Source organism: Triticum aestivum, chromosome 6A (assembly GCF_018294505.1).
Source record: "Triticum aestivum cultivar Chinese Spring chromosome 6A, IWGSC CS RefSeq v2.1, whole genome shotgun sequence".
In the NCBI taxonomy this organism is placed as follows: Eukaryota; Viridiplantae; Streptophyta; class Magnoliopsida; order Poales; family Poaceae; genus Triticum; species Triticum aestivum.
This window is the reverse complement of record NC_057809.1, coordinates 62864078-62880915: the sequence shown is the minus strand read 5'-3', so window position 1 is coordinate 62880915 and position 16838 is coordinate 62864078. Positions and strand designations below refer to the sequence as shown.

Genomic DNA, 16838 nt, shown 5'->3' with positions numbered 1-16838 from the left:
TATATACCAAACATGGATCCTATAGGTGCAGGGTGATTCATGGGATCTTTTGCTTTGGTTTTGTCACGTATGCATGGTGCGTGTTTAGCCAGTCACCTGCGGTCTTCATGTTTTACGTTCACTGACCAAACCTCACTATAGTTAATTCGTATTGGTACCATGATGATTGCCGAGTGAGTAGAGCGCAGCGGACACAAGCCTTTTGCCTTTTTCTCTTCTTCTTTTCTTGATATTGTTCCTTTATTTTGTTTTCCAGATTTTGCTTTGTCCTTTATTTATGGAGAGTGATGGCTAACCTTCTGATGACATGCCACTTTGGCTTGCTATAGCTAGGTCGACCTGCCTTGCATAAGTTAGTTAGGATACCAGAAGGAAGAGATAACGTTTAATTTTGATGCCTTGGATTTTAGGTGGTTGATTAGTTTCGTTGCAAAAGGGTCGAGCTAGGGTTGCATGTAGCGTCCTGGTTGTTAAGTGTTGAATTTTGGTTGCTTCATTGGTGGTTGTTGACTAGTGAATTCTGATACGTAGCTTATTTGGAAGAGTGCTTCACCCGTTGATTAGATGGAGGGAGTAATGAAAACATTTTGTTGTTTTCCTCTTGTCGCCGCCAAACGTGCATTGCTGACTCTACTCGTGTGCTGCCCTAAAGGGATTCTTAATCCTCATTCCACCTTGCTAAGTTTCTTAATATACTACCCCATGCTTGGAGGCAAGGCAACCACTCCTAAACTAGTACTACAGTTTTAGGGCACACTTAATTTGCATAGTTCCAAGAATACATGAATAGGGGGAAAACATGTGATCACGATGCCATGCACATTTGAATTTTATGGGATTACTATGTTAGAATGTAGTGTTTCCAAAAATTTCATCATGATAAGAAGGAAAATATATACTAGCGCTCACCCGGTTGATCCACACATAGCATCCGTCGCATGTGCAACCGCTGGATCAACTGTGATCGTGCGCTCATTGTCATCTCCCCACATAGCAGCCAACGTGTTCTTGGTTGGCACCACACCAAACCTAATCCACACCACCACATCGTCATATTTCCCAAAGTTTGCAACATGTTCCGATTGCAGTCAGAACATAGGGCATGTTGCAATGGTAGAAGAATCTTAGAATCAGAGGGGCAACTGGGGTTTTTGTTTCAAAGGGTGGAGCTCAACATGGTGCTATTGCAAAGGGTTGTTGCGGTCGCGGCACATGGTGTGTTGCAAGAGCAGAAGAAAGGTTCGAACCGAAGCACAATACGGGCGTTGTTGCACAGGGTTGCAGCTGGCGCGCAAAGATCGAACGTTCGTCATCCAACGGTTGCCGAGGCGATGGATCTTGTCCAATCATCACCCGGCCGACGCATAGGGTCCCCAATCAAAGCGAGCTCTTAGTATGTCAACGTGTAAAAGGCAGTTCCCGCAACAACAACAAAAAAAAACGTGTGAAAGGCGGGCAGGTTAATTTTGAACCGGATCGGGATAGGAATGGCGGGAATTAGAGTTTGAACGCGTGTCCACAAGTATTCCCTTTCCCTCTACTGCCACGTAGCAGTCCTACCATGTATGGTAGGCTTGGCTCGTGTACTCTTTGCACTGTTCGCCAACGACCACGTTTCCTCGGGATCAACAGAAAAAGGCACCATAACGATTGGCCGCCGTAGAGAACCCAGTCGATGCCCGCTCAATAATTAAACAATCAACAAGACACGTAGTACTAGTGTACCAAAATTATAAAGTAAAGTACTAGTGCACGCACATGCCCTACAAGTCCTATAGATGGATGAGCCGAGCTGATTGTGGGCGTCATCATGGTAATCACCACCATGCATGATACTTCCTACGTAAACGAGTACATCCATTTCCTAATCAAATACTCTATCTGTCTCATAACATAAAAGTATTTTTTACATTAGTATAGTGTCAGAAACGCTTTTATATTACAGGACGGATGTGAATATTTATTAAGCGAGAGCAATTTAGTTGATAAGCAACCTTTGGCCGGCTACGGCCCTGGCTGATCTCTCCACCCAACCAAATGCACGAAATTATATATCCAAAGCGTGACCACTGACTAGCTGCTGGCTTTGCCACATGCTAGCCAGAACGAACACTTGTTACTACTAGTAGAAAGAGGAACCTGCTAATTAGTCGTCAGTATTGTACTGTATGTACTACGTAATTAGTAGTATAATTAACAAAGATATCATAAGCCCCCTTAGGCCTTAGCAATTGTGGGTCATCTGGAAGACGAAAATTCTCAGCAGCTCCACTTGCATGGGAGGAGATGCATGCTAGGCTGGGCATGGCGTCTGTCCGTGGGTTGGAAGTTTGGAACCATGATGATGGCGCGCACGACCCTTGTACGCCGACCTTCCCCGTTTCTCGCTGCGTATCCGTCCGTCAGCGGGGGCCGAAAGGGCAATCACCCCAAATCCCAACCGCCCCAAGTATCTTTCCTCTTTTTCTTCTTGCGAGGACAGGAAGTGTCTATGCATATCCGATTCTGATGAACCCTCCCGCCGACATTATAAATAAAATACTACAGCAACACACACACACACACCTTTGATCGATGTCGATCGATTCATCATCGTCATCATTAGGGCTAGTCGAGTCAGATCCATATGGATGATGAAGCTTTTTTGTCAAACGCGGGCTATGATGGATCGATCGTGCTATCAACTAGCTATAGCTGCTGCTTCCGGAAGGAGAAGGAATCGATACCAAAATCATGTTACTGCTACCTAGCTCCATCTGAATCTGATGAGCATATTACAAGAATTAGACGGGAAGGCACCAACTTTTCCATCCCAAGATTCTTCTTAACAAACCGATTTTTGTGTCCGTTCCGAAGAGAACGTAAAATCCAAGACAGAAGCACAATTTTCGTGTCTGTTCCGAGAAGAACGTAAAATCACAGACAGAAGCACATCACTTCGACACATATAAGCAGCTCGTGCCCTCGCTTCCAGCGTTCCATTTCCAGTTCACAACTAGAAAGCTTTGTCCTCACCATCAGGAGCCTATTTCCAGCCCATAGGTTTATATATGAACATGCAACCGCGACGATTACATTATCCACACAGGTAAATTGATGACCAAACAGCTGATCTACAAAACAAGTTATATACTAGCACTAAATCAGTTAACAAACAATATCTCCATTTCACCAACCAATCAACCAAGCTGTAGGTATATGTACACATTCTTCTTTGCTTTTCTCCTTTCACTCCCAACTTACTGCAAAAACTCTTCTGACCATCCGTGACCCCCCGATTTACCGTCACGAAACTATACCACTGTAAATGCACATGCACGCTCCCCTATCCCTTTTTTTTTGTAGGAGACGCGTGCGCGTGCGTAAGAAACTAAGACTTCTCAGAAACAATCTACTGCCACGCCGCCATTGTCCGGTTGTTATTCTTCCTGCCAATTCGCATCGCCTTTTTGCGTGGAGGATCGAAGGAAGAAGACCGGCATGGATGTTCATTGACGGATGCTAGTATCCTAGGACCATGCTATCCGGGAAATGCTTGGCGAGAAGGTGGTGTTTCAGGTTCATCACCAGTCTGAAGATCAAGTAGCAGGGCAGTTGCATGAACGCGACCGCAAAGTACCTATGGAATAAGTTCAGGCTCAGCTTGTGATCAAACATAGTTCAGTTAATAAAATCTACGTCAAACAAAGCAGGGAAATAATTGCTGTTATAGGGTGGTAAATGGAATTACCACAGAGGCGCGAGATTAGAGGAGAGGTCGAGGAACGGGTAGGGCCACCTGCCAGAATTCACATGACATATGTTCAGTGACAGAAAGATAATATGCAGACAGTATTTTGCTCTAGGGAGGGAATGGAAGCTGGGGATTTTACCAGGTTGGAGTAGATGCATGAACAATCCACTGGAAGACTACGTATAGCGCCGTATAAAGGAAGAAATACGCGATCCGGAACCACGGGAAGCGCTGTAAAAGTTGTGTGAAGTTAAAATCAGATGCGGCGAGTAAACTGTAAAAACCATGCATCAACCTGCTTTGGTGATCAAGTTGAGTGTTCATCCACTTACCAGGCTATTTAGCGATGCTTCGCCGAGCAAGAAAACAGCGTTGACCGAGTGCATTCCTATCAATAGCTGTCAGACAAGGATCAAGTTAGCAAACTGATTATCATCAATCAGATGACCAATACAAAAGCCAAGAAATTGACAAACACACTTACAAAATTCATGCTGTAATCTTTTATGGTGAGGAATGGGAAAATGATGAACCAGAAGACGCAGTCTGTAAGCATCACGGCCCCTGCATTTGTCTGTCAACAGAGATGGAGACGTCAGAATAATAGTTTGGTGAATTTGCAGTAAAATGATAACAACTGTCTTGCATAAGTTGCCAATTACATCACTTGTTGTAATATTTTTCTCCCATTTTTCTACTGTAATACTACTGGAAGCTGTACTATGGTTATTATCAGTGGAAATATCCACTACCCCTGGTCTATAATTTATCCAAGCCTAGAGAGATATCCAGACATAATTCTGATACAGTCAGGCCTAGCAAATCAACAGAGAAAAATAAACAAAATATTGTCTTTATTCCTGATGCTACAGCTAAAAAAGCCAGCCCTGCACTTGAGATATGGGGTAAAGAAAGGTGATCAAGCAAGGCCTTCAGGTGCAAGGAACTACTAAGAGATAGGGCATTTGGGTCCAGCCCAACAACCAAGAAGGTGGCTCATGTAGGATCTGCCAGACAAAGATGCTAGTATGTGGTCACATCCCCATCTTTGATGCACAGGAATCCAATTCAGCAGAGCACATTATAAACACACTTTAGTTTCTGGTGCATGATGTTAACTACCCAGGAGCACTAATAATTGCACCTGAAAAGCAAAAACTGAGACCACCCCACCATGCAAATGCAAATGCAAATGCAATGAAGATGTGATGTCAGTGCAGATGTCCCTCTCCAATATGAAATCTGGAAAACGGGCTCCATGTTGGCCAAACATTTCAAAGGTTATAGGTGGCATGAAAAAACCTCCTTTACCTGATAGATGATCTGCAGCAGGTACCCCCAGAACCCGGCGACCTCCCTCGTGCCGTCGTCCTCCCTGTCGACGACCGGCTTCGGGGCGGCCCCGTGGACGGCGTAGGGCCCCTGCTCGGCATCGGACATCGCCGCGACGGCATTGCACGCGGCGAACTTGCTGCACCCGTAGATCGAGAGCGTCGTCGCAAGCTGGGGAAATCACAGAACGGCATATAGTCTCTTCAGATAAGGACTGTGAGGACACTGATAGAGGCCGTGGGGACGCTCATCATTGTGCACCAAGAAATCAGTGAGGAGACAGGCTATTTCTCGCTTACCCCGAAGTAAACCGTGACCAGAATGAAGGTCCACCTGCGTAATAGACAGTTGAACAACCACTTAGTACGTGCAAGCTAGGGACAAATGCTGCTTACTGAGAGCAGAGTCACAGACACCAACAACAGCAAGTAGTATCACATCTTTGCAGACAGCTTTGATGCTACCAACCAGTTACACACCACATTTTCTTTTCCTTTGGAGGAAAAGAAAAAAGCACACTGGAGATTTGCCCCCCAGAAAAGTAATGGTATCAAAATGGGGGCTGCTAAGCTAATCTGGTGTCAGAAATCCTCAATGGAACAGGTATTCCCACAGCACTGTCCTGCTTGTGTGACATTGTACTGCACAAAAAAGATTGTTCCTTCAATGTGCTTGACAAAGCATGTATATGAGGTCCTTACTGATTATTAAATTGAAGCACTGCATCCATCAAGACTATCTCTACAATGCATTGATGCCCCAAAATAAATACCAGTGAAAATGAAAATCAACACTGCCCCCAAGAAAAATATTGGTTTCACTGATGTGCTTGACAGAACATGTCCTGTGAGAGGCAATTTCAAAATATTAAAAATGAAGTAGCGCATCATGAATAAAACTGACTCTAAAATGCATTGACACCCAAAAAAATGTACAACTGAAAATGAAACCCAACAGTTGAGGAGTGGCTTGCTGTGGAAGCTAGGTACTACTAGCAAACTGCTGCCAGCCATCACTTGTGCACAGAAGATCAATATGAATGCAAGGAAATTTGTTGCAGATTCTCACTGCTCTTAGTTTATTGAGGAAACATGTCTAAGATCAGTAGTTGATGTAATCATGAGAAGAAGCCTCCCTTTATTCCCTTCCCCAGAGATAAAATTGAAATTCACAACAAGAGAGAACAGATGCCAAAGTTGCTGCTGGGCACACCATATGCATTGCTGGCTGCCACTCCAGTCAATTTTACAGCCTCAAGGATTTTAATCAAATGGGAAATGCCAAAGCATAAACCTTTAATGCAACTTTGCATCTACGGCCAGTCATCACCCAAGTAAAAAAAATCTTTCTTCGGAAACAGAGTAAAAAAAGGAGCAAGCAGTGGTAGATGATGCTGATGGTGGTGGGTGAGTGGAGTGGAGGAAGGCTTACTGGGTGTAGTAGTAGAAGATGTTGCCGCCGTCGGAGATGACGATGACGATGAGGAGGCTGAAGAGGACGAAGAAGGAGACGAGCCTGTAGGCGAGCAGCCAGGCCGGGTGGATGTCGCGGAGGCAGGGCCGCCACGCCTCGTCGTCGTAGAGCAGCCCGTCCGGGCGCCGCCGCCCTTGCGCGGCCGCGTCCTGCTTGGCGGCGCCGGGGCGGCGGTGCGCGCGCGGCCCCTCGTGGCGCCAGACGAGGTAGGCGGCGGCGGCGACGCAGCAGAGCACCCAGAGCGCGCACACGGCCACCCGCCAGCGCAGCCAGAAGCGCAGGTCCGTGGTGTCCGCCGTCGGCTTGGGCTGCCACGACCGCGTCGACGAGCCCCCCGCCGTGAACCGCATCGCCCGCGCCGCCACTCCCCCCGCCGCCGTCAGTCCGTCCCGGCGGGCATGCGCTGCCGCCTTACGGATAGAAGAAGGAGACGCAATCTCTGCGGCGCGTTTCTTGCGGCAATGCGGGGTCGCAGAGCGGCGCTCTGCTTGTGCGCGTCCGGGCTCAGGCTAAAGAAGACGAAGGGCGGGCACAATGCTGCAGGGGGAGGAGGCGTCGTTGCAACCAACCAACGGACCGGGGCGGCACGCGAGTGGCATGCAGGGGGAGGGCAGGGCGGCGGAGGGGAAGAAGAAACAGTGTGGGTGTGGGTGTGGCGTGGGTGTGGGGAGATGCCAAGCTTGGGGTCACAGGATAGATGTGCCTGGCCGGGCTTGTCCCCGCCCTCCTCTCTTCGTCGTTCTCACTCGCTCGCTCAAAGAAGCAACCGACCATGGAAGAAACGAACAAACAATCTGTGTACCAGCACCAAACGGTGTACGCACGCAAGGAAGGGGAATGTGAGGAGGGGATGGATTAATGGAGGTGAGGACAGGGGAAGGAGATAGATTCTTGGACGCGGGGGGAGATAAAGGTGAAGAGGAAGAAGAAGAGAGGAGGAGAGCGGCGGCAAGGTGGCGAGGCGTGGGGCTGGCTAGGGGGGAATGAGATGCCTTGCTTCTTCCCTCCACCCTTTCCTTTCCTTTGCACCGGAGCGGAGGTGAAGGGGAATGAGATCGATCTATCTTGTTCTTCTTCCTCGTGGGGTAGATATATATACGTGCAACGCGTCGACGGCGAGGGCATCTACGGCGCTTGCTTGTCCATCCATCCTCCTCATCCTTCCTACGCACCCCACCTCACCGGGTCGTACGCCATGAGATGGGACGGGGCACGGCACACGCCATTGTTAACTAAAATTGGTCTTCTTTATTACCAATCCACTGTAGTAAGTATGAACCGAACCTCTCATTTCTCAATCACAAGCCAAGGAGAATCAACGGAACACCCCCACCCTGTCCCTCTCTCTCTCTCTCTCTCTCTGTTGCTGGCTGAGCTGGCCGTAGAGAGAGAGAGAGAGAGAGAGAGAGAGAGAGAGAGAGAGAGAGAGAGAGAGAGGTCACCTTGTCAGTGTGCGTGCGTGGTTTGGAGGAGGGACAAAGTAAAGTAAAACCGAACCCAGCCGAGCTGGCCGGCTTTCCTTTCCTTGTGAGGGGGGCCAACGCCGACGCCATGGCCATGGCCGTCGCTGTGGACAGTGCAGCCGCTTTTGTCATTGACCAGGGTCAGCCACTGTGCCGTGCTGTGGCTCTCGCAGCGCACCGCAGCGCAGTCCTGTCCTCTCCTGCGAGGCTTTGCTTTTGGTCGAGGAGGGGGAGGGAGACCAAAGTCGTACGTCGATCTCTCTGGCGGTGACCGACACGGCTAGCCTATGCCTACGGGTTCTCTTTTCTCCTTTTGTTTCTCTCGTTTTTTTACCAGCGCAAACAGTTTGCTTTTTTTTGCGATTTTCACACTGCTCGTACGCACGCACCGGTCGCCGGAAGACTGTGTGGTGACTAGGCCACAGGCACAGCTGTTCTCCAGCGAAGAAAAGGCGTTCTCCTGTACAACGATGCTCGCGTCTGGAGATAGATAAATCGCTTTTCTCGTCGGTAACTTGTTTCCGGAAGGACCAGCGAAATGCTTGTGCCTGGTCATGTCGAATGAACAAAGCATTTGTCGATTTACACTAAGCAAAATAGAAGTCGGCCCGGCTGTTCTTCTCCTCCCTCCCAGAGGCATGCATGCAGCAGAGCTAGCTAGCTAAGCTAGGTTTATGGCACCATTGATCTTCATCTGATCATACTAGCGTTTTGTGTTTGGCAAGAATGGAAAGGCTCCGTCGTCCATATCGACCAGACTCAAAATAGCATTAGCTTGCTAGAACCGCCCTTAACATAATGATGGCGATGATGAACCGACCCAATTCGTGTATAGTATTTTAATAATCTCGGCGAGAGGATTCATCCGAATCAGGCAGATATTCTTGTCCTCACAAAAGAAGAAAGGATTCTTGAGGCCGGCATGAGAGATCAGTTGGGATTTGGGGTATAGCAGGGGCGAGGGTGGCGTGATTGCCCAATGAACGCCATCTCCTCATGTCCTTTCGAGACCACTGCTGACGGACGGGTGGATACGCAGCCGGAAACAGCAAGGACGCACAGGGTTCGTTTGGGCCATCATCATTTCTTCCATCTCATCCCATCCTTCTAGCCAGCTAAGTTAATACAAGTAGTAACATCATTCTTATTACATCTACAAAACATTAGCATAAGATAACACGTACGTACTCTAGCTTGCATGTGCCCACGTGCAGTGGAACCGCGCTGAGAATTTCGTGTACTAGTTGAGAGACAAGAGGTGGCCATGCATGCCCAGGGCACGATTATTGCTCAATTAAATATTGCTACTAGTAGTAAGTAGGTGGTGGTTTCTCTGTCTAAGAATTTTTAAAAAAAAACTAGTTAGCTTATATTCTAGAAAAAAATGCTGTACTAGTTAGCTTAGCATGTGACACTGGCAGCTGCTAGTCACGCTTTGGATAATTTTCGTGCATTTGGTTGTGTGGAAAGATCCTCACCGGCCAAGTGTTTTTAACAACTAAATTAGTCGCGCTTAACAAATATAATTGATGGGGGAATGGACGTACGTAGTACGAGTGTCATGCATGGTGGTGATTACCATGATGACGGCCACAATCAGCTGATCCATCTTGCAGGGCACATGCATGCACTAGCAATTTTTTTTAAGCGAGCACCGGTATTATTCTACTGGTGTGTTTTTGTTCATTGTCTAATTATAGAGCGGGCCGGGGCTGGATTCTCTACGGCCGACCGATATGATGGCTTTTGCTGCCGATCCCGATGGCAACGTGGTCGTCGGTCAACGGTGCAAAGCGTACATGAGGCGAGTCTACTACTACGTCGTACGGCTGCTACGTACGTAGCTAGAGAGAAAGCGAAAGGGGATGATAATGGGCACACGTTCAAACTCTTTAGTTCGCGCCTTTGGTAGGATGCCGATCATGTTCAAACTAACAACACCGCCTTTTACTCGCTGACATCTTAAGGGTCTCTTTTGATACAAAAAGAATTATAAATTTTGAAGGATATGCTTATACAGTATATACTACTCCCTCCGTTCCTAAATATTTGTCTTTTTAGAGATTCAAATGGACTACCACATACGGATGTATATAGACATATTTTAAAGTGTAGATTCACTCATTTTGCTGCGTATGTAGTCACTTGTTGAAATCTCTAGAAAGACAAATATTTAGGAACGGAGGGAGTAGTACGTTCTATAAAACAAACCAAACCGAATCCCTCATATATAAATATAAAATGCACCTGAATTGTGAGCATATGTTTTTTCTATTCATACATATTATAGAATTCTGCGGACTAATTAGGCCATAAAACTATAACAGTAATATGTAGTGATTTACATGTGATTAACAAAGAAGATTGAGGATTGAGACCTCCTTTAGGACACGCGAGCAGATCGACTCAGGAATGTACGTTTGGCCATGACAAGGGGGGTTACCGTTAATAGTCTTCCTTACCTACTCCATCTTTTTGAAAAAACACCACATATATAAATTAATAAAAGGATTATTACAATCATTCTTTTTTTTGCGGAAAGATTATTACAATCACTCATTACAACATTTGTCACACAAGGCGGAAAGCTATTAAAAAAAAACCATCACACCTACTATTAAAACTGTACTTCGCAATCTCATGTGTCACACCATTGGCAAGCCGATTAATTTTAGACAATGTAAAATTCTGGAACAACCTAGAGATACTCAATGCCTCCTTCTTCAGATTGACGAGAGGAGACCTGCCAAGGTTCTCATTTCAAAGGAAAGAAAACACAAAAGCACAAATCAGTCTCGAAAACAATATACTTGTGAAGAGTGATACTGATATAAGGCCCATTTGTTTGGACGGTGCACGAGTGTTAATGAAGTTGAGCTTGGGGCTTACTTCATCCATTTTGTTTTACATTTTTGGTAACTTTGGCTATTAACTTGGCCAACTTAACATCTATATTATGCCACCAAAAAGATACCGTCGGATCTACATCCAAATGAAGTTTCTAATGGTATATCTTTTGCGTATGTAGTAGGTCATGCTTTGTTGGTTATGCTGATGGTCGAATTAGAGATAAAAAATAGGAGGTGGCCTTGTAATATCGCAACAGATGGAGTATATAACTGGGAGGGGAGGTGTGACTTTTTAGTCACAATACACTTTGCTAATCCTACTTTGTCTGTGATTGTTTTCCACGTCTAACTAATTCACTTTTGAAAAGGTGTAACACCGGTGAGCAATCCAGCCAACACTTTTTTTAAAAAATCCGTTTGGACGTGTAAAAAAAATCCTAGACAGCTTAAATATGCAAGTCGAGTGTTTTTTTCCAAGGGCGATATAGGTGGAGTTCTTGATATTAACTAACATAGATCATGGGTAATCAACCAGTGAAGCACCACACTAATTAAGCAATAAAAAATTAAGCACCCAACAACCACTAATTAAGCAATGAGAATTCAACACCCAACAGCCATGACGCTGCATGCAACCTTAGCTCGACCCTGTTGAAACAAGACCAATCCACCACCTAGAAACATAATCCAGGGCATCGATATTAGACGTGTTCATTTTCTCTCGTCCTTCCGGTATCCTAACTAACTTGTGCAAGGTACGTACGTTGCTTGAGACCATGCCAAAGGGACATGCCATCAGAAGGTCAGCCATCACTCTCCATATACGTGCAAAGGGCAAAGCAAAATCTGCAAAACAAAATAAAGGAACAATAGTATCAAGAAAAGAAGAAGGGAGAAAAAGGCAAAAAATAGGCTTGTGACAGCTGCTCTGCTCAGCCGGTAATCATAGTACTAATACGAATTAACTATAGTGGTTAGTGAACATACAGCATGAAGAACGCAGGTGACTGGCCAAACACGCACCTGCATACATAGCGTGTTAGCAGCATATTGTGATACAAAAAGAACCAGAGTGGTCTAGTGCGACTATACGAGTCAAACACGTGTATGAGGTATAGATTTTATTTTTCTTGTTTGAATATCTAAGCACTGCTAGCAGGGGATGTGGGTATATACGTGTGGCCGGGTGTCGATCGGTTGCCGATGAACTAATTTTAGTTTTAGTAGTATTCCCTCCGTCCGGAAATACTTGTCATTAAAATGGACAAAAAGGATACATCCTCTTTTGTCCATTTTGATGACAAGTATCTTTTGTCCATTTTAATGACAAGTATTTCCGGACGGAGGGAGTACGTCCATCAGGTATGCAGCAACGAACATGATCCAAGTGAAGAGAATCCTTTGGCGCAGGATACTCTTAGTACGGGATGCATCGTCAACACGGCAGAGCTTCCTTTCATGGCGGCCTTGCCTGTATGCCATGGAAACGGAATGAAGGCCGGCAGCTTCTCGCAAGTCACAAGTGACGACGTCACGGTCATCCATGGTCCGCCATCATTCCATCGTGCAGTGCTACAGTATCCCTTTGTGCAGTGCTACAGTATCCCTGTTTGGATACTCTAACACAGTTAGAGTTAGAATTATTTTCTAACCCACTCTAACCCAAATAAACACCTCTTCACTGGGATAGTTGCGTTAGATAAAACTAATCCACTCTAACCCTCCCTGTTTGGATACTTTTGGGTTATTTGAGCCTCCAACTAACCCAAACTAGCTCTAACCCCATGATCCAAACAGGGCCGCTGTTACAGTGCTGCTCACAGTAGCCATTCACATGCTTCGTCACGATGGAGATTGGAGAGGGTCACAAGGAAGGTCACAAGGGACAGCGTGGCCGTCGCCTGTCGGAACAACGAGACTGGGCCATGCATGCAGGCAGCGGTAGAGTAACCTGTGTTGCATGGGACTACGTGCCAAGTGGAGGGCCCGATCATTCTTCAATCGATCACGGCCCCACGTGCATCCCTTGTACGGCTAGGATGTGGTTAGACCGGACACGATACCACCCCCAATGTTTCCTTCACCGTCTGGATCCTAATATGACTGCTCTGATTTAAGTAGTGACTTCACCGATATCATGTACTCCCTATCTAGGTTGCAAAAACGTCTTAGGTTATGGGACGGAGAGACGATTTGTATTGGGACCGAGGGAGTATCTATGATGAAGAAGAATCATGTGATGATATTTTAGCTATAGATTTTCTTCGCTTCTTGATCGTAGTGTTTTCTTTTTCTGTTCATGTTAACCAAACAATCTACATTTTACAAAATCCCAGGGCGGTTCCGATACTCTTTTCTGCAAATGTATCGTACATGTGTTATCTATTTTCAAGTTTAATACTCCTACAGTGTTCAACATGATGCAATGCCAGGGTCATAAGTGCCTCATCAGTAGCATCAAAAGTTCTACTAATACATAACAAGGTCCCAACATAACGGCCCCAATCAAACGTCTTGTACGTATCCTGCAGTACCATGTCTTTTCTGTTTTTCGGCAAGCACGAAAGCACCTTGTTTGTATGAATGTCCTTTTTTAGACATGTATGCGTACAAGTCCATGTTGGACACATGTATATCATTGGTTCACCGTTGACCACTACTCCTGCCGTTCATAAATATAAGTCTTTATAAAAATTTCAGTATGAACTATAGATACAAAGCAAAATGAGTGAATCTACACTCCAAACAACATCTATATACATACAAGTGTAGTCCATATTAAAATCTGTAAAAACATTTATTTTTAAGAACGAAGGAAATATATACTTTTTCCTACTCTATAAATTTCTTGAACACGTACAACGACCGGGCATGTTCGGTGGGGTGCTGAGATCGATCGATGGTCTTATGGCTCCTTTGTCGTACGGCAAATCTCTGCTCAAGGGTCAAAGAAGACACGTGGTTTCATATTAAGTGGCGCCAAAATCATTCATTCATGCATGCATGGACCATGTCAGATTAATCGATCTGAACGATGGATCTGCATGGTGTTGCCGGATTTGCGTGCCTTGCCCGCTGTCACGGCCTAGCACCCGGGCCGGGACCTCCCAGTTCCCACCCGTGAACTCTGAATAGTTGCCGCTTGGCCCTTTCTTTCACATGTACAAATAATGACACGATTCCGATTAATTAGCCAGTTCAAAGTTTTTCAAAAATGGATTATGGATCACCTATATAGTTGTCCGTTTTCTTTTCTATATCGGTGATTTTGTCCTGGCCGTTGGATTGAAATCCATCAATCGATCCAACAACTGTCTTTCATCTTTACCCTTCGATCGTGCATTATTCATCCGCCAATCGTGATTTTTTGGGACGCAACCCGACGGCACCCCCGCCTCGTCTATGACAAGTTCTTGTCCGAGACTCGTCGACGACACCATGGTAGGTTGCGGCGTATCCGTCCTCGTTTCGGGTTCAATACGGAAAGCCCCTCCACCTGCACTTGCCAACCCCTGACCCGCCTCTGCCTGCAATCCCGCGTCGACGACTCCGGCTCGCTCTTGACGAGGCCTCTTTGGGGCTGATCGTGTCGACCCGACCTGGCCTCGAACGCTCCCCCTCTTCTTCGCGCAAGAATCGACAGACGCAATTCTGATTTTCACAAAGAAATGGCAAAGCCGTTTTCAGAATACATACTTTTATGCTTTGGACGCCATGATCTTCCTGCTAATCAACCCATTGTGCTCGAATGGCTCTCGAGAAAATGAAAGACACGGGCAATATAGACATTTCTTTGTGAAATCAGAATCTGGATCACACAGTAAATTAGTGCATATACTCCTGGCTCACTTCTTTCTAGATCGATTCTGTTATGATACTACCCCCCTCAATCCCAGCCCCAGTGCTTTCACCAACTTTGCCAAACAGTGACAGTATCATGGGTTAAAACATATGCTAATCGTAACTAACCACTTGTAGTATACTTCTCGGCTACTAAGCTAGATAAAGACACGCATAGAAGGAAGTGAGACTGTATATAGATTAACCGAAGACTGTCAGCGTCGATTCAGCTGAGGCGGAGACGAGGAAAGACGCATGATTCGGGCTCGCGATCCTCCGGCACGCATCATGTGCCCAACCATATCCACCTGAGTAAGGATCATAAGCCATCCTGCCATGCCATGGCCACCGCCATGAATGAATGAAATGAATGGATGAATCAGAGGGCCGGGAAGCAGCGAGCCCGAGAAAGGAGCGAGGTGTGTAAGCCTTCTCTTCTCCCAATGCCAATACACGAATTGAAGCGGAGCCACGAGGGAGGAGCTGCTGCATGCATGCCAATTGCTGCTGTCCTGGAATTACTGTCCATTCATTTCGTGGCTCCCTAGAGATTCTTCGCGGAAGAGTACTACTGTACTGCAGCAAGCATATAGGCATATGGGGGTTCGTCGTTGGACGGAGCGCAGGCGCAGCGCAGGGAAGATCAAAGGTGGGAAAGAATTGAAGACGCGCATTTGCATGGGAGACGCACGCTGACGCTGCGGCGACATTTATGCTGCCTTGCCTGCAATCGTGGTTGATGCAGCCTTCTTCTTGGATGGTTGGCCGTCCGGCAATGGGGTTGTGTGTCATGCCTGTCTATTCTGCCGGCGTCTTGCCTGTGCCTGTGTGCACTGCATACATTGTGGCACACAAATGCATTGAACAAAAGTCAATCGAGATCGAGCTGCGCCCGGTGGATGAATACGAACGGGCCACCCCGCATACTCCGGCCACTCTCCTTCCTTTTCCGCCCGCTCTCGTACTACGTTTGCTTTCCGAAAGCAGCTGCTAGCTGAGCCTCTCCTGTCCTGTCCCGCCACTTTGAGCAGCAACGAAACAGAGCCACGTAGAGATATGCTTGCTTGTTTGGGACGGATGGGATGGAATGGCATGGGAGAACAAAACGCTGAATCCCACACCGTGAAGTCCTGTCGGACCTCATTTCATTTCATGACCCGCTAGCGAGGTCAAACGTCACGGAACATAAAAGAAGACGAGTAAATTCAGATGAACCAACGCTCTCTCGTCCTTTCAACCTACATAATTTTGTTGGGTGTTTTGAACGTTAAAAGGCAGGACGAAATAAAACTTGTTCTAAATTTGAAGGTGGCGCCAAAATGACGAATTTTCTTGCTCCGATGGAGAGGTGGTGGTGGAGCACATTTATGTCAAAGTTTCTTTTCTTAATCCAGGGATGCAGTTACAGGCAACTTTCCTTGCCTCAAAACCATTGGTTAGTTTAGGCCCGGGCTGACTAGCACCACTCGTATCCAGCCCAAATATAAGGGCGCTCGAGCGTGCCCGTCACATCGGTCTGACGATGAGTCCTACGTCAAATCGTTCGGAAATCCGACGGTCCAACGGACGTCTCCTCCGGTGTGGGAGGGAGGGGGGGGGGGGGGTGCGAACACCACGTGACCAAAATTCGGCTATTTAAACCGGCCGGCGTCCCCCAATCCTAGCCCATCCACCACCTCCCTCTCCGCACCGCCAGCCCGAGCCCATCCACCTCCTCTCTCTCCCGCTCCACTACTCTTCCCACCCTCTCCAACTTGGCCATGGTCCGGCAGAAAATAACCACACACGCTATGCTCACGCCGGAGCACCCATACCAGACCGAGCATGAGATCCAGGCATGGAACGCCCCGCGCACCGCCCGAACGCTGCCGGGCTACCTCCGGACTCGCCGGAGCCGAAGTAGGAGCAAGCGTATGAGAAGAAGGGACAGGACCAACAACTGGTTCTGATGGAGGTGGAGGATCTGGAGGCGAAGCAGCCGGAGAAGGAGCTAGCGACGTCTCCTCGTTTCAACATAGAGGACGTAGAGGCGGAGTTCGTTGTCGCCGAAGCGGGCGTGATGGGGCAGCAGACCATCGTGGAAGTCCATACAGGATGAGATCTATGTGAAGATCAACCAGCAAGAACGGGCATCGATCGACGCGCTTT

General features: G+C 47.0%; 1 protein-coding gene across 1 annotated transcript; it reads right to left on the bottom strand.

Annotated features, from left to right (window-relative positions):
- Positions 1-3147: 3147 nt before the first annotated feature.
- On the bottom strand, positions 3148-7681 carry LOC123132033 (uncharacterized). The gene is made up of 8 exons (XM_044551778.1): positions 6497-7681; positions 5365-5398; positions 5045-5236; positions 4218-4307; positions 4066-4131; positions 3873-3964; positions 3731-3778; positions 3148-3619 (listed from the first exon to the last, which is right to left on the bottom strand). The coding sequence occupies exons 1-8, from the start codon at positions 6886-6888 to the stop codon at positions 3502-3504; spliced, it is 1032 nt and encodes a 343-aa protein (XP_044407713.1). The 5' UTR covers positions 6889-7681; the 3' UTR covers positions 3148-3501.
- Positions 7682-16838: the final 9157 nt, after the last annotated feature.